This window comes from Xenopus tropicalis, chromosome 8 (assembly GCF_000004195.4).
Source record: "Xenopus tropicalis strain Nigerian chromosome 8, UCB_Xtro_10.0, whole genome shotgun sequence".
In the NCBI taxonomy this organism is placed as follows: Eukaryota; Metazoa; Chordata; class Amphibia; order Anura; family Pipidae; genus Xenopus; species Xenopus tropicalis.
In genome coordinates, this window is record NC_030684.2 from 145,018,151 (window position 1) to 145,035,721 (window position 17,571).

Sequence of the window (17,571 nt, forward strand, 5' to 3'; positions counted from 1 at the left end):
TCCATTTTCACAAATCACCTTTATTTTAGTGTAAAAAAAGGGAAAAAAAAACCCTCTGAAACATAAACCATGATTTCCAGGGCTGGATCATAAATGTGTCGGCAGGAGTCGGCCTGTTACAGTGGTGCTGGACTCGATAGGCCGCCTCCGGTTGGTTATCTGTGATCTGTAAGGAACCAAAGTCCACATTTTGTGTGTCTGGTTGTAAGGAACATAAAGGGGTCTCTAATGTAAAACATAATATTATCAGCACACGCGGTGAGACACAGGGGGGGCATTCCAGTCATTGTAGCCCTGCGGCTGGGGCAAAAGATGCTCAACTAGGGTAAATGATAACTGTCAGTATAAAATATACTCGCACACAAGGAGAGAGAAGTGGATCCCATCTACGGGTCTAAAAAAATTCTGTGCAGAAAAATATATATTTATAATGGAGGTATTTACATATTTACAGATTTTGCCCCCTCCCTGAGGGGAGGCCTGATAGAGAGGCTCCTTCATGGGGAGTGGGGGGAATTGTTTTATATCTCATAGACTGCAGCGACTGGTACGGAGAGTGCGCCCCGAGCAGTGCCCGCTGGATGCCCTCACTGGCTGGAAGTTTCATGCTTTCCAGCCTGGCATTGGGCGGGCACAGGGAATATAGGAAGCGCTGGGCGTGCCAGTCTCTGAGCCACAACATAAAGGGTTCATGCCGGACACAGACGGAACAATAAGGCACCTTTTAGGGTTTGTTGTCGGGTAATAGCTATCGCCCCACTGCTGCAGCATTCACTGGCACAGCACCGTTCTCCCTGGCAGGGCACCGCTCTCCCCTGGCACGGCACCGCTCTCCCTGGCCATTCAGTTGGATTGTGGCGCCAGTGTGTGTGTAGGGTTGGCGGACAGATTTCTACGACTAACCTTCTGCCACGCTGGAAGTTTGAGTGGCACAGGTACCGGTGCCACCTTTCAAATTCTCAAATTCTACCTGTGCCCATCCTGATGTCTGACTGGAGGCCGGACAAGCACAGGCAGTAACAGGTAGTGGCCCTGGCTGCTCTGCCCTGTTGGAGGGCAGTAATGCAGATACCCAGTCTGTTACCCCCCTCCAATCACGCTTGGCAGTTACACGGGCACCCGCTCAGTTTTCCGTGCCCCCGCTCTGCCTCTGTTTGATGAAGGCCATGCCGTGAGTCCTGAAGTGCGTGTTTAGGTTCAATTGGCTGTCGAAACTCTTGTTGCACACCTGGCAGGTCAGCTTCCCATCAGGTCCCTCCTCCACTTTTTGGGGAGCTTCCGGTTCCTCCTCCTCCGCAGCCGCGCCCTTCATTTTGTGCGTCATGATGCGGTGGCGGTTTAAGGAGCCCTGAGAGGTGAAGCAGACCCCGCATTCCCGGCACTGGTGGGCGCTTTCGTCGGTGCGGTGCTGGGGAATGTGCTGCCGGAAATCCGCCAGGCTGCTGGTCTTGTAGCCGCAGGCTCGGCACTGGAATGGGCGCTTGGGTTTCTGGGGGACGTGTTTGGCTTTGGGGGAATCGTCGCTGCAAGAGTCGTCGGATGAGAGCTTCCGTTTCTTGGATGAGGTCTCCTAAAAAGCATAAGTTGTGCACATCAGTAAAGCTCCCGCCCTGAAGGGGCCACAAGGTGGGACGATAGCTCCGCCCCCTGCACATACCTGAGACTTCTGGGAAATGTGAGAGACGGAGATCTCCTGACTCCTCGCCTGGTCCGTTATCTTGATCCCATGTCGCACCTGGATGTGCTTCTCCAGGATCAGGCGGCTGCTGAAGGTTCTCTTGCCCTCCGTGCAGTACCTGGGGGTGGGGGGCACACAGAAATAAGTGGGTGGCACTTGCACAAACAGCTGAGGCTTTAAGGGGAAGAGGAAGCACAAACCCTAAAAATAAAGCCCATTTTGTTGGCTGGAGTGTCCCATGGCTTACTCACCGGCACGGGCACTAGCACCCAGGCACCCCAGAGAGGAGCAGACTATTGGCTGGAGTGTGCCATGGCTTACTCACCGGCACGGGCACTAGCACCCAGGCACCCCAGAGAGGAGCAGACTATTGGCTGGAGTGTCCCATGGCTTACTCACCGGCACGGGCACTAGCACCCAGGCACCCCAGAGAGGAGCAGACTATTGGCTGGAGTGTCCCATGGCTTACTCACCGGCACGGGCACTAGCACCCAGGCACCCCAGAGAGGAGCAGACTATTGGCTGGAGTGTCCCATGGCTTACTCACCGGCACGGGCACTAGCACCCAGGCACCCCAGAGAGGAGCAGACTATTGGCTGGAGTGTGCCATGGCTTACTCACCGGCACTAGCACCCAGGCACCCCAGAGAGGAGCAGACTATTGGCTGGCGTGTGCCATGGCTTACTCACCGGCACGGGCACTAGCACCCAGGCACCCCAGAGAGGAGCAGACTATTGGCTGGAGTGTGCCATGGCTTACTCACCGGCACAGGCACTAGCACCCAGGCACCCCAGAGAGGAGCAGACTATTGGCTGGAGTGTGCCATGGCTTACTCACCGGCACTAGCACCCAGGCACCCCAGAGAGGAGCAGACTATTGGCTGGAGTGTCCCACGGCTTACTCACCGGCACGGGCACTAGCACCCAGGCACCCCAGAGAGGAGCAGACTATTGGGCTGGAGTGTGCCACGGCTTACTCACCGGCACGGGCACTAGCACCCAGGCACCCCAGAGAGGAGCAGACTATTGGCTGGAGTGTGCCACGGCTTACTCACCGGCACGGGCACTAGCACCCAGGCACCCCAGAGAGGAGCAGACTATTGGCTGGAGTGTGCCATGGCTTACTCACCGGCACGGGCACTAGCACCCAGGCACCCCAGAGAGGAGCAGACTATTGGCTGGAGTGTGCCATGGCTTACTCACCGGCACGGGCACTAGTACCCAGGCACCCCAGAGAGGAGCAGACTATTGGCTGGAGTGTGCCATGGCTTACTCACCGGCACGGGCACTAGCACCCAGGCACCCCAGAGAGGAGCAGACTATTGGCTGGAGTGTGCCACGGCTTACTCACCGGCACGGACACTAGCACCCAGGCACCCCAGAGAGGAGCAGACTATTGGCTGGAGTGTGCCACGGCTTACTCACCGGCACGGACACTAGCACCCAGGCACCCCAGAGAGGAGCAGACTATTGGCTGGAGTGTGCCACGGCTTACTCACCGGCACGGGCACTAGCACCCAGGCACCCCAGAGAGGAGCAGACTATTGGCTGGAGTGTGCCATGGCTTACTCACCGGCACGGGCACTAGCACCCAGGCACCCCAGAGAGGAGCAGACTATTGGCTGGAGTGTGCCATGGCTTACTCACCGGCACGGGCACTAGTACCCAGGCACCCCAGAGAGGAGCAGACTATTGGCTGGAGTGTGCCATGGCTTACTCACCGGCACGGGCACTAGCACCCAGGCACCCCAGAGAGGAGCAGACTATTGGCTGGAGTGTCCCAGGGCTTACTCACCGGCACTAGCACCCAGGCACCCCAGAGAGGAGCAGACTATTGGCTGGAATGTGCCACTGCTTACTCACCGGCACGGACACTAGCACCCAGGCACCCCAGAGAGGAGCAGACTATTGGCTGGAGTGTGCCACGGCTTACTCACCGGCACGGGCACTAGCACCCAGGCACCCCAGAGAGGAGCAGACTATTGGCTGGAGTGTGCCACGGCTAACTCAGCGGCACAGGCACTAGCACCCAGGCACCCCAGAGAGGAGCAGACTATTGGCTGGAGTGTGCCACGGCTTACTCACCGGCACGGGTACACCCGTTTAATTCCCTCGTGATTAACGCGGACGTGCCGGCGCAGGCTGGGCGCTGAGCAGAAAGAGCGCTCACAGAGACGGCATGGAAACTTCTTTACAGACTGCAAGGAGGGCGACAAATAAACATTATTAATACTTAGTACTACCCCCCCTGCCTCCTGCCCAGCACCCCCATTATCCTGCTGCCCCCCCTTACCTTGCCGTGCTCCTTCTTCATGTGGGTGACATACTCGTCCCTCTCAGGAAACCACGAGTGACATATCCCACAAGTCCAACAGTTGCTCCTCTGCCGCGGCCCGTCTGCCTTGCGCTGCTCCTTGGCGCCCCCTTTCTTACGGGGCTCTGGGGAACTCGGCGGCTCTGAAGATGAAGAGTCTTCCATCTCCGGTTCCGGTTCCGGCGGAGGCTCAAGTTCGGGCTCAGCTTCCTCCGCTGGCTCCGATAACTTGCTGACGGGAATCTCTACTGGCTCCGGTTTGGGGGTGAGGGGTTCTTGGACAGAAGGGGGGTCCTCCCTCACCACGCTATTGTGGGTATTCTGCAGGACAAGATGGGAGGCACAGGGTTAAAGGCAGGAACAATGCATGCTGGGAGCACAGGTACAGGCAAATACATAACAATATCACGGGCAGGGCACAAATATACCTTTAAATGTTCCAGCATGGTGCGCTTCTGGGCAAACAGCAGGGGGCAGTCTGGGCACTTAAACACGCTGACTCTCTGGTTGCCCAGCTGCTGGTCAAAGTGAGAATGGTCCAGATGGGAACAGAGCAGAGGTTTGTGGGTAAAGACGGTGTCACACATGGCACACTTGTAGATCATCCTGATGAGAGAGAGTAGGGCTGTTATACACGGCAATGGGCACGGGGGGCTTGGGGGCACCCCGATACCCCACTTACTTGGCCTGCTGGTTGCTGAACCCTGGGTGCTGGTTGTAGATGTGAGCATGAGCGCTGGGGGCAGATTTAAATGCCATGGGGCAGATGGGGCACTTGTGAAAGACTTCGCAGTGAGACGTCTGGATGTGGGACTTAATGGAATTCACTCCTCCGAAGACAACGGCGCAGCTCTGACACCTGGGGGGGAAATGGTTAACTGTATGAGTGCTGGGTGGCGGCAGCCTATCAGGATAGGAGGTCACAAGGGCAGGACTGTATCGACGTACTTGTAGCCTATCCTGCGGGAGTAGTGCAGGCAGGTTTCCTTCAGGTGGGCCTGGAAGTTCTCCATGCGGAAATTCCCTCCACATTCCGGACAGACGTGGGGCGGGGCCTGTTTGTGCATTCGCTGGTGCGCCTCAAAACTGCAGCGATTGGGCATCATCATGGGGCACAAAGAGCAGATCTGCCAATGGGGACATGAAAAATGTCAGCTCTCTGCCGGGGACTGTATGGCTTCCCCTCTGTCCTATTCATGTAAGCAGCAGTCCTGCCCTGCTTTATGGCTGAGATTCTAGCTATCTGTATAACAGAGCATTCTGTCACAGTGGCACAGATCCTATCCCCCCCCCCATTGTAAGCAGCAGTCCTGCCCTGCTTTATGGCTGAGATTCTAGCTATCTGTATAACAGAGCATTCTGTCACAGTGGCACAGATCCTATCTGATCCCCCCCATTGTAAGCAGCAGTCCTGCCCTGCTTTATGGCTGAGATTCTAGCTATCTGTATAACAGAGCATTCTGTCACAGTGGCACAGATCCTATCTGATCCCCCCCATTGTAAGCAGCAGTCCTGCCCTGCTTTATGGCTGAGATTCTAGCTATCTGTATAACAGAGCATTCTGTCACAGTGGCACAGATCCTATCTGAACCCCCCATTGTAAGCAGCAGTCCTGCCCTGCTTTATGGCTGAGATTCTAGCTATCTGTATAACAGAGCATTCTGTCACAGTGGCACAGATCCTATCTGATCCCCCCATTGTAAGCAGCAGTCCTGCCCTGCTTTATGGCTGAGATTCTAGCTATCTGTATAACAGAGCATTCTGTCACAGTGGCACAGATCCTATCTGATCCCCCCATTGTAAGCAGCAGTCCTGCCCTGCTTTATGGCTGAGATTCTAGCTATCCTTATAAGAACATTCAGATACATCAGTTGTTTGCCCCCCAGGACAAGCTACCCCCTTACCGTACTGCCTGAGGCGGGGGAACCAATGGCTTGCTGGAAGTGCAGTGCCAGGCCGGTCTTATTCTTGCACTGTTCCTTGCACTCGAGACACCTGAAGGTGGAGTAGACGGACTGTTCGGAAGCCCCATTCCCCGGGAGGATGGCAGAGTCCCCCCCTGTGCTGGCTGTGGCCGCGGCATCTTGAGCCGGGCCTGGGGTAGCGGTTTTGCCTGGCGTCAGAACTGCCACAGAGACCAGAGGAGTGACATCGGGCTGCCCAATCATTTGCTCCAGCGCAATGGGCCGCATTACCAGATGCGAGCACTGCATGACCAAGCCGTTGTCCTTGTGCTTCCGGGCATGCAGGAGCAAGCTGCACTTGTTGAAGAAGACCAGGCGCTTGGTGCAGTGATTGCAAGTCACCTCGATTCTCATGCTCCGCCGGTCATAATGCCGGGCCAGGCTCTTCTCTAGGGCAAAAGAATCGCCGCATTCCAGGCAGCGGAAGCCAAAGACCGGAAGGGTCAGGCTGGAGTCGGCCGGGGGGCTGAGGTTGGGCTTGTAAGTGGGCAGCAGGTTTTTACTGTTGAGGATCTTGTTGAAGGTCTCCACCAGGCTGGACTGAGTGCGGGAGATAACCGTCCCGGCCATGGCAGGCGCGGCCTTCTGGGGCTGAACCATCACCACTGTGGCACTGCGCTGCGGGCTGGGGGTGGTAGTGACGGTGGGGCCGGGGGGCACCTGGTTGGCGACAGTAACATTAGCCAGAGTGGCGGTGTTGGCCAGAGGCTGCTGCTGCACGAGGTGGATGATGTTCTTGGTCATCACATTGTTGGCCTTTGAAGGCAAAACCACGGCTTTCTGCTGCGCCACGCTGGCCGCCATGAGCATGACACTGCTGGCATTCTGGATGGTGGAGACGGGCAACACCGAACCTTTGAGCGGAGTGCCATTGCCCGGCTGTGCCTTGGCAGCCTGGGATGGTTCGGCCTTTGTGGGGCTGGAAAGTTCCGAGTCCTTCTCAGCCGGCGGCACGACTTCTTCCTTTGCATCTGCGCTTTTCTCGGAGGAGGGCTCGGAACCCGCCTCTGGGGGGGAATCTTCCTTCGTCGGGTTTGCCGAGACGGCATTGGAATCCGAGGAGACTCTGGTGACGGTCCTAGTGATGCTTCCCGACTGGGTTTTGATGGTCTTGATGCGGACCTTCAGGGGCCTGGACGAATTGGAAGAGGGAGAGCTGATACTCTCGTCTTCCTCTACATCACTGGACAAGCTTTTAGGGCTCCATCCTGGCTCCTCCTTCAATCCCGGCGCCTCAATCGCAGAGCTGCTCTTGGGTTCCTTTGGAAGATCCGAACCTTCTACATTGGGCTCGGGGGGTGGAGAACTCGGCAGCAAGGTATCCATTGGGTGGCTAGAGGGGCTTTTTGTTGGAGCAACGCTATTCATAGGGGCTTCTGATTTCTTCTCTGGGCCTGACCAAGTGGGAAGAGGGGGTTCTTGGGAAGGGTACAGAACAGAAACGGACTTCAGGTGCTCCAATGAGCATTCCCTGGCCAGTTCCTCCCCCTGGGCACAATCATTGCCCGTTGTATCATCCTCCGGCTCCTGCTTGATTGAGGGAGGTGGTCCAACTGCCAGCCCAAATGATGCACTGTCAGCTGAGAGCTTCGCTATACTTAAGGTTTGGCCAGCCCCCCTAGAGCCGTGGCTACTCTCCCCAACCACGCTGCCTGATGGAGAACAAAGCACTGGGTCAGCAGGCTCGAACAATGCCTTGTCTTTGGGCTTCACATCCCGTGGCCTGTCTATCAAATCGGCAGCATGGCCGTCCATGGGATTGTCCACGGCACTGAAATCTGTGAATAGCTCTATGGGTTTTGGCCCTTTCAGTCGTGCCGGCCAACCCTCGCCACCATTGGAAGCTGTGGGAGCTGAATCCATGGACCTCAGGGCTGAAGATCTACCGACGTCAGGGCTGTTGAAGCCGTTCTGCAGTAGCCGGGGCCCCGTGGCTTGTGGATCCTTGCCGTGGCTTTCCAAGAGGTCGGCCTGATCGGGGCACACCGTGTTCTTGACTATAACGCTGACAGCAGTGATGTCCCCATGGGGAACCCCTGGGTCTGAGCTCTCTCCACTGGAAGACTTGACTTGTCCCTCCTCATCCTCGGGCCCCGAGTTTATGGCTTCGTTTGTGTCCACGTCAGGTATGTCAAACGCAGCCAAGAGGTCGTCAAAGTCTGGCGTTTTCATATCCCCCATGGTGACTCTATGGCCGACCTAGGAGAGCACACACAGGTACATGTTACAGAACTGACATTTAGTGAGACTGCTGTCCCTGTCCCCTGGGCCCCCGGCGTGGCCTGTGGGGGTTGGACTATTTGCTTCTAGCTCCCCCCTTAAAGGTCCAACATTGGGCGATGGCCCTAATACCATTTAGTAAGGTCACAGGGATATGGATATCATTTATATATATCAGCAATACCATTACCTGTTTAATCACAGTTAGTCAAGTTAATCAAGTTAGATGGGCAGTGCCAGGGCTGTAGGAGGGGGGTTAGATGAGGGGCAGTGCCAGGGCTGTAGGGGGGGTTAGATGAGGGGCAGTGTCAGGGCTGTAGGAGGGGGGTTAGATGAGGGGCAGTGCCAGGGCTGTAGGGGGGGTTAGATGAGGGGCAGTGCCAGGCTGTAGGGGGGAGTTATATGAGGGCAGTGCCAGGGCTAGGGGGGGTTAGATGAGGGGCAGTGCAGGGGCTGTAGGGGGGGTTAGATGAGGGGCAGTGCCAGGGCTGTAGGGGGGTTAGATGAGGGGCAGTGCCAGGGCTGTAGGGGGGTTAGATGAGGGGCAGTGCCAGGGCTGTAGGGGGGGTTAGATGAGGGGCAGTGCCAGGGCTGTAGGGGGGGTTAGATGAGGGGCAGTGCCAGGGCTGTAGGGGGGTTAGATGAGGGGCAGTGCCAGGGCTGTAGGGGGGTTAGATGAGGGGCAGTGCCAGGGCTGTAGGGGGGGTTAGATGAGGGGCAGTGCCAGGGCTGTAGGGGGGGTTAGATGAGGGGCAGTGCCAGGGCTGTAGGGGGGGTTAGATGAGGGGCAGTGCCAGGGCTGTAGGGGGTGTAGATGAGGGGCAGTGCCAGGGCTGTAGGGGGAGTTAGATGAGGGGCAGTGCCAGGGCTGTAGGGGGGGTTAGATGAGGGGCAGTGCCAGGGCTGTAGGGGGTGTAGATGAGGGGGCAGTGCAGGGCTGTAGGGGAGTTAGACGAGGGGCAGTGCCAGGGCTGTAGGGGGGGTAGATGAGGGGCAGTGCCAGGGCTGTAGGGGGGGTAGATGAGGGGCAGTGCCAGGGCTGTAGGGGGTGTAGATGAGGGGCAGTGCCAGGGCTGTAGGGGGTGTAGGTGAGGGGCAGTGCCAGGGCTGTAGGGGGGTAGATATGGGACAGTGCCAGGGCTGTAGGGGAGGGTTAGATGAGGGGCAGTGCCAGGGCTGTAGGGGAGGGTTAGATGAGGGGCAGTGCCAGGGCTGTAGGGGGGGTTAGATGAGGGGCAGTGCCAGGGCGGTAGGGGGGGTTAGATGAGGGGCAGTGCCAGGGCTGTAGGGGGGGGTTAGATGAGGGGCAGTGCCAGGGCGGTAGGGGGGGTAGATGAGGGGCAGTGCCAGGGCTGTAGAGGGGGTTAGATGAGGGGCAGTGCCAGGGCTGTAGGGGGGGTTAGATGAGGGGCAGTGCCAGGGCTGTAGGGGGGGGTAGATATGGGACAGTGCCAGGGCTGTAGGGGGGGTTAGATGAGGGGCCGTGCCAGGGCTGTAGGGGGGTAGATATGGGACAGTGCCAGGGCTGTAGGAGGGTTAGATGAGGGGCAGTGCCAGGGCTGTAGGGGGGTTAGATGAGGGGCAGTGCCAGGGCTGTAGGGGGGGTAGATATGGGACAGTGCCAGGGCTGTAGGAGGGGTTAGATGAGGGGCAGTGCCAGGGCTGTAGGGGGTTAGATGAGGGGCAGTGCCAGGGCTGTAGGGGGGGTTAGATGAGGGGCAGTGCCAGGGCTGTAGGGGGGGTTAGATGAGGGGCAGTGCCAGGGCTGTAGGGGGGGTTAGATGAGGGCAGTGCCAGGGCTGTAGGGGGGGTAGATATGGGACAGTGCCAGGGCTGTAGGGGGGGTTAGATGAGGGGCAGTGCCAGGGCTGTAGGGGGTGTAGATAAGGGGCAGTGCCAGGGCTGTAGGGGGTGTAGATAAGGGGCAGTGCCAGGGCTGTAGGGGGTGTAGATAAGGGGCAGTGCCAGGGCTGTAGGGGGTGTAGATAAGGGGCAGTGCCAGGGCTGTAGGGGGGATTAGATGAGGGGCAGTGCCAGTGCTGTAGGGGGGTGTAGATAAGGGGCAGTGCCAGGGCTGTAGGGGGGGTAGATATGGGACAGTGCCAGGGCTGTAGGGGGGGTTAGATGAGGGGCAGTGCCAGTGCTGTAGGGGGTGTAGATAAGGGGCAGTGCCAGGGCTGTAGGGAGTGTAGATAAGGGGCAGTTGCCAGGGCTGTAGGGGGTGTAGATAAGGGGCAGTGCCAGGGCTGTAGGGGGTGTAGATAAGGGGCAGTGCCAGGGCTGTAGGGGGGGTTAGATGAGGGCAGTGCCAGTGCTGTAGGGGGTGTAGATAAGGGGCAGTGCCAGGGCTGTAGGGGGGGTAGATATGGACAGTGCCAGGGCTGTAGGGGGGGGGTTAGATGAGGGGCAGTGCCAGTGCTGTAGGGGGTGTAGATAAGGGGCAGTGCCAGGGCTGTAGGGGGGGGGTAGATGTTTGAGAGCTGCAGGGGGGACAGTGGCAGTGAGTGGGAGCCTTGGGTATGGGCCCCAGGAGAGGGGCCCCAGGAAGAGCCCGGGGAAGAGCCCAGTGGGTGCTGACCTGGTAGCAGGAACTGCTCAGGTTTCAGGCAGCGAGAGCTGCAGAGAGGGCCTGGTTACACAGCAGCCAGCATCATGTGACCGTGACATCACAAGGTCAGGGCCGGCCCCACAGCAAAACATTTGGCTCACGCGGTGCACTCTGGGAAATGCAAGTTTAACCCTGCGGCTGCTGCAGGCGGAGAGGCCATTGTGTGAGACGGGGCTGGCTGCAGGGAGAGGCCACCGGGCCCAGGGCAGGGGGGGGTACAATGAGCACAATCAGGGCTGCTCCCGTGCATCTGTTTCCTCTGATAAACAGCGGGGCCCCCCCGAGCCCCAAATGTCACCTCCCCGGCAGCTGCTCTCTAACTGCCCCCCGGGGCCACTCACAATCACTTTATTCCTTAGGGTAGGGAACCTGTGAGGCACCCAGACAGCTGGAACATACCAACTGTGGGGGGAACGTGTGGGCCCCTGGAACCCCCCCAGTAGGGAGACGGGAATGCCTGGCACTGTATCCCAGCCAGCAGCTGCACAGGACCCAGCACACAAGGGGTTAATGCGAGGCTGGGGGGGGTACTGGAGACTTAGAGCAATTAGTAGAGCCCTTGTGCCCTGGGGGGGGGGGGGTTCCTAGGAGACCATCTAGTTACCATGATACTGACCCTACAGGTGTGAGCCCAGGGCAGGTACCAGCACAGCCAAACTGGGGGCCCCTAACAATAACCTGCACTGAGAGATGGGAAAGCAGGCAGCCAAATCTGCCCCATGATGGGCAACAACTGCCCCTACCAACCACCCCAGTAACCCGCACTGAGAGATGGGAAAGCAGGCAGCCAAATCTGCCCCATGATGCGCAACAACTGCCCCTACCAACCACCCCAGTAACCTGCACTGAGAGATGGGAAAGCAGGCAGCCAAATCTGCCCCATGATGCGCAACAACTGCCCCTACCAACCACCCCAGTAACCTGCACTGAGAGATGGGAAAGCAGGCAGCCAAATCTGCCCCATGATGCGCAACAACTGCCCCTACCAACCACCCCAGTAACCCGGGCACTACACAGGATACGTTGAGCCAATAACATAGGGGTTATTATGGGCAGCAGGGTGGCACAGTGACGGGCACCCATTGCCCATACATTACAGTACAGAGCATGAAGGCAATCACTGTGTGATGTCATTGCTTATAATGGTTCTTAATGATGCCATGGGTCACATGACTCACTGAAACGTGTATTATAAAGCAAAAGGAACCCTCCGCTGCAAAATATGACAAAATAACAGCTCCATAACCTGTATAACTCAGTGACTGCTAATATCCTTATCATTTACAGTAGGGGGTACATTATCCCTTATAATACATGAGTGATACTCAGAGTTCCCTGTATAACTCAGCCTGCAGCCTTGTGCCTTTATATGGGGGGCACAGAACCCCTCAGTGACTGCTAATATCCTTATCATTTACAGTAGGGGGTACATTATCCCTTATAATACATGAGTGATACTCAGAGTTCCCTGTATAAATCTGTCCCTCCCCAGAGTTGATCTTCACTCTCCCCCGAGTTGCCCCCCAAGCGCTGATCTCTTACCCTGCCCCTTTTCTTGGCTTGTCCCTCCCCTGAATTGCTCTTCTCTCCCCTCCCAAATCTCCTCATTCACTGCCCCCCCCCCCCGAACTACTTGTTTCTGAGCATTCCCTGTCCCACCCCTGAGCTGCTCTTCACTCTCCCTGCCTAATCCCTCCCCCGGGGCCCTGAGCTGCCCTTAGTCCCTCCCCCGGGGCCCTGAGCTGCCCTTAGTCCCTCCCCCGGGGCCCTGAGCTGCCCTTAGTCCCTCCCCCGGGGCCCTGAGCTGCCCTTAGTCCCTCCCCGTTGCCCTGAGCTGCCCTTAGTCCCTCCCCCGGGGCCCTGAGCTGCCCTTATTCCCTCCCCGTTGCCCTGAGCTGCCCTTAGTCCCTCCCTCGGGGCCTGAGCTGCCCTTAGTCCCTCCCCCGGGCCCTGAGCTGCCCTTAGTCCCTCCCCGTTGCCCTGAGCTGCCCTTAGTCCCTCCCCCGGGCCCTGAGCTGCCCTTAGTCCCTCCCCCGTTGCCCTGAGCTGCCCTTAGTCCCTCCCCCGGGCCCTGAGCTGCCCTTTAGTCCCTCCCCGTTGCCCTGAGCTGCCCTTAGTCCCTCCCCGTTGCCCTGAGCTGCCCTTAGTCCCTCCCCCGGGCCCTGAGCTGCCCTTAGTCCCCTCCCCGTTGCCCTGAGCTGCCCTTAGTCCCTCCCCGTTGCCCTGAGCTGCCCTTAGTCCCTCCCCGTTGCCCTGAGCTGCCCTTAGTCCCTCCCCGTTGCCCTGAGCTGCCCTTAGTCCATCCCCGTTGCCCTGAGCTGCCCTTAGTCCCTCCCCGTTGCCCTGAGCTGCCCTTAGTCCCTCCCCGGGGCCCTGAGCTGCCCTTAGTCCCTCCCCGGGGCCCTGAGCTGCCCTTAGTCCCTCCCCGGGCCCTGAGCTGCCCTTAGTCCCTCCCCCGGGGCCCTGAGCTGGCCCTTAGTCCTCCCCCGGGGCCCTGAGCTGCCCTTAGTCCCTCCCCCGGGGCCCTGAGCTGCCCTTAGTCCCTCCCCCGGGGCCCTGAGCTGCCCTTAGTCCCTCCCCCGGGGCCCTGAGCTGCCCTTAGTCCCTCCCCCCGGGCCCTGAGCTGCCCTTAGTCCCTCCCCGGGCCCTGGTGCCCTAGTCCCCCCCGGCCCTGAGCTGCCCTTAGTCCCTCCCCCGGGCCCTGAGCTGCCCTTAGTCCCTCCCCGGGCCCTGAGCTGCCCTTAGTCCCTCCCCCGGGCCCTGAGCTGCCCTTAGTCCCTCCCCGGGCCCTGAGCTGCCCTTAGTCCCTCCCCGTTGCCCTGAGCTGCCCTTAGTCCCTCCCCCGGGGCCCTGAGCTGCCCTTAGTCCCTCCCCCGGGCCCTGAGCTGCCCTTAGTCCCTCCCCCGGGGCCCTGAGCTGCCCTTAGTCCCTCCCCGTTGCCCTGAGCTGCCCTTAGTCCCTCCCCCGGGCCCTGAGCTGCCCTTAGTCCCTCCCCCGTTGCCCTGAGCTGCCCTTAGTCCCTCCCCCGGGGCCCTGAGCTGCCCTTAGTCCCTCCCCCGGGGCCCTGAGCTGCCCTTAGTCCCTCCCCCGGGCCCTGAGCTGCCCTTAGTCCCTCCCCCGGGCCCTGAGCTGCCCTTAGTCCCTCCCCCGGGCCCTGAGCTGCCCTTAGTCCCTCCCCCGGGGCCCTGAGCTGCCCTTAATCCCTCCCCGTTGCCCTGAGCTGCCCTTAGTCCCTCCCCCGGGCCCTGAGCTGCCCTTAGTCCCTCCCCGTTGCCCTTTACCTCGGGTTTCCCGCAGTCCCGGTGCCGTTCCGTTCCTAGCTGGGCCAGGCGGCGCCGCTGTAAGTTAGTTTCCTGAAACAGATCCTAGTGACGGAAGATCCAGTCCCCATTCGCAGCCTTCACTGGGCTAGACTTCCGCTTCCTCCTCCCAACTTCCCTGCTCGCCCCCCTCCCGGTGCAGGGACAGCAGCAGGTACCATGTCGCCGTACAACAAGCCGCGCAGACTCTCATTGGCTGCCGCACCTGTCAGTCCCAGTGTCACCGCCCTAGCAGCAAATGGAAACACCTCATTGGGCTTTGACTTATCAGTCACACGATTAACACGTCCACTACGCAGGTGTTCGATATTACGTGCAGTGTGATTGGCTGGGCTGTACCTGGCCAACCTGTATTGGTGAAACCTACACGTCGTTCATCATAGCCGCGCTCTGATTGGCTAGCTGCTCATACTAAACCCGATGTCATAGGTTGTTTTTAGCGTTGGTTTCTAGCAAGTGGGCGGAGCGAATTTGCCATTAATGCCCTGCATGGCCTAGTTGTTCCACAGTAGCCGTCTCCATAGAAATGCCCCACAAGCTGGCAGTGAGCTGCTCACTGTTAGTTCTGTGACTAGAAATTCTTCTTCTCAGTGGCACCATATGGAGTCTGCCATCGTGTGTTTGCTGGTCCCCCAGGATATCTCTTCCCCAATACCCTCATGTGTTTGGCTTCCTGTGCGTCACTTAATAACCCCCCCCCCAAATTATTTCTAAACCCTTTATATAATCCTGGGTTTATGCCGGACTAGACCACTAATGGGAATAGAGGGGGGATTTGTACCTCCATTCTGAGGCGATGGGTTAGTAGTATTGGCACAAACCCAAACCATAATCAGTGCAGGGCTATGGGCTCCATATTCCGGCCGGCTGTCTGTACAAGGGCTGCCATATTCTCTGCCATATTCTCTGGAATATCCAGCCTTTCTGTGTTCTCTTTCCCCGCTGTTAATAAAAACATTGGCTTCAAGCAGCAGTTTCTACCAGCCATGTGGCAACCCAATCCCATTCATGGCTACGGCTAGCCCCTCTGACCCTTATGGCCCCCAGGCTGCTGGAAGGTTCCATAGACTGCGCCGTAGGAATAATCAGCCCACTACATGTAATAAACTGGGCACAGACCCGGACTGGCTATCTGTGGGCTCTGGCAAATGCCAGGGGGGCTGCCGTAGACAGTCCCAATTTTTGGGCTATTTGGGCATCTGTACTTGAATGCCAAGGCCTATTTGAATCCCTGGTTAGACAGCACTGATGCCCAGTCACAGGCATGGGGGGGACTTTAGTTTATTCACAGATATTGGTCACCGGGCACTTCAGTTTTATTCAGCACCCTGAGTGGAGCCGCTGGGGGTGCCCCTTCATGTTGGATTCCTTTATTCTGTGGCAGCTTTTAGGCACCAGTGGGCCCAGGGCAAACATCTCATTGGTGCCCCCCCCCCCCCCCAACTGCTCCAATACATTATTATAGGATTCCCCCCAAGCAGGGGAACTTGGGTACAGTCAGGCAGGAAATACAGGAAAAAGTACCAACCATGTGGGAAAAGAAACCAAAATTACAAATATTAATAATATATCCTTTAGGAACATTGGTTCTAAGTAAAATAAATGGTTATATTGAGCTTTTTCAGCTAATTTATATGTGGGGTCTGACATTTTTTTTTGATGCTTCAACATTTTTGATTGATTTGCTTTGTTTTCTGTAATAATAAGAAATTAACTGCACTTGATGATAGCTTAGCCGTGTTGATAGGAAAAATCACGGTGAGGATCTTAATGTATAAAAGTTTTTCATTTATTGGCCCAATTATTGTTCGGGTTTCACAAGGCTGAGAACGGTTGAGGCCCAAACAGACCTAAGAAGAACCGCACAGGTGGCAGCCCTACCTGCGACTTGCCTTCAAGGTTAAAACAACAAAATGGCTGCCCTTTTATTGGCTCCGCTGGGATCACCTGACCTGTAGCTGGGAAGGCTGGGAGCTACAACATGGAGCGGCCCCTGCCCCTGTATAAACTATAGCAGATAAAGGGGAAGCTGTGCTCACCACTAAATTCTAAAACATTTAGGCAGGGGTGCAATGAGGGGGTTTAACCTTGACAGCAGGTAAAATTCAGTTCCAAATTCAGAATCAGATAAAAGTGAGTGTAGGACAGGCCAGACCAGGGGTGAGTGAGTGTAGGACTGGCCAGACTGGGGGTGAGTGAGGGTAGGACTGGCCAGACTGGGGGTGAGTGAGTGTAGGACAGGCCAGACCGGGGGTGAGTGAGTGTAGGACAGGCCAGACTGGGGGTGAGTGAGTGTAGGACAGGCCAGACCAGGAATGAGTGAGTGTAGGACTGGCCAGACTGGGGGTGAGTGAGGGTAGGACTAGCCAGACCGGGGGTGAGTGAGGGTAGGACTGGCCAGACTGGGGGTGAGTGAGTGTAGGACAGGCCAGACCGGGGGTGAGTGAGTGTAGGACAGGCCAGACCGGGGGTGAGTGAGTGTAGGACAGGCCAGACTGGGGGTGAGTGAGTGTAGGACAGGCCAGACCAGGGATGAGTGAGTGTAGGACTGGCCAGACTGGGGGTGAGTGAGGGTAGGACTAGCCAGACCGGGGGTGAGTGAGTGCAGGACAGGCCAGACCGGGGGTGAGTGAGTGTAGGACTGGCCAGACCGGGGGTAAGTGTAGGACGGGCCAGACTGGGGGTGAGTGAGTGTAGGACAGGCCAGACCGGGGGTGAGTGAGTGTAGGACAGGCCAGACCAGGGATGAGTGAGTGTAGGACTGGCCAGACTGGGGGTGAGTGAGGGTAGGACTAGCCAGACTAGGGGTAAGTGTAGGACGGGCCAGACTGGGGGTGAGTGAGTGTAGGACAGGCCAGACTGGGGGTGAGTGAGTGTAGGACAGGCCAGACCAGGGATGAGTGAGTGTAGGACTGGCCAGACTGGGGGTGAGTGAGTGTAGGACAGGCCAGACTGGGGGTGAGTGAGTGTAGGACTGGCCAGACCGGGGGTGAGTGAGGGTAGGACTAGCCAGACTAGGGGTAAGTGTAGGACGGGCCAGACTGGGGGTGAGTGAGTGTAGGACAGGCCAGACCGGGGGTGAGTGAGTGTAGGACGGGTCAGACTGAGGGTGAGTGAGTGTAGGACAGGCCAGACCGGGGGTGAGTGAGTGTAGGACAGGCCAGACCGGGGGTGAGTGAGTGTAGGACAGGCCAGACTGAGGGTGAGTTTAGGACGGGCCAGACTGAGGGTGAGTTTAGGACGGGCCAGACTGGGGGTGAGTTTAGGATGGGCCAGACTAGGGGTGAGGGTAGCCCAAAAAGATGTTGGATAAGTCCAAGCCAGGCTGCCCTGTAAAGCTTTGGATTTAGTTCCATAACAATCAGTCCAAGTTGCCCAACATAGCGGCACAGTAGCCCAGTATCGGCCCAATGAGGGCAGGACCAAGAGGAAGTAAATGCTGAGAATGACCTGGGAGATTCTTGCCAT

General features: G+C 58.0%; 1 protein-coding gene across 1 annotated transcript; it reads right to left on the minus strand.

Moving 5' to 3' along the window:
• Positions 1-14,259, minus strand: znf687 (zinc finger protein 687). Its single transcript, NM_001097186.1, is given in 9 exon segments — positions 1-1,570; positions 1,658-1,796; positions 3,763-3,875; positions 3,971-4,312; positions 4,420-4,597; positions 4,674-4,850; positions 4,940-5,118; positions 5,896-8,154; positions 14,065-14,259. Coding segments are annotated over 8 exon segments (3,816 nt in total). The 5' UTR covers positions 8,137-8,154; positions 14,065-14,259; the 3' UTR covers positions 1-1,123.
• Positions 14,260-17,571: the final 3,312 nt, after the last annotated feature.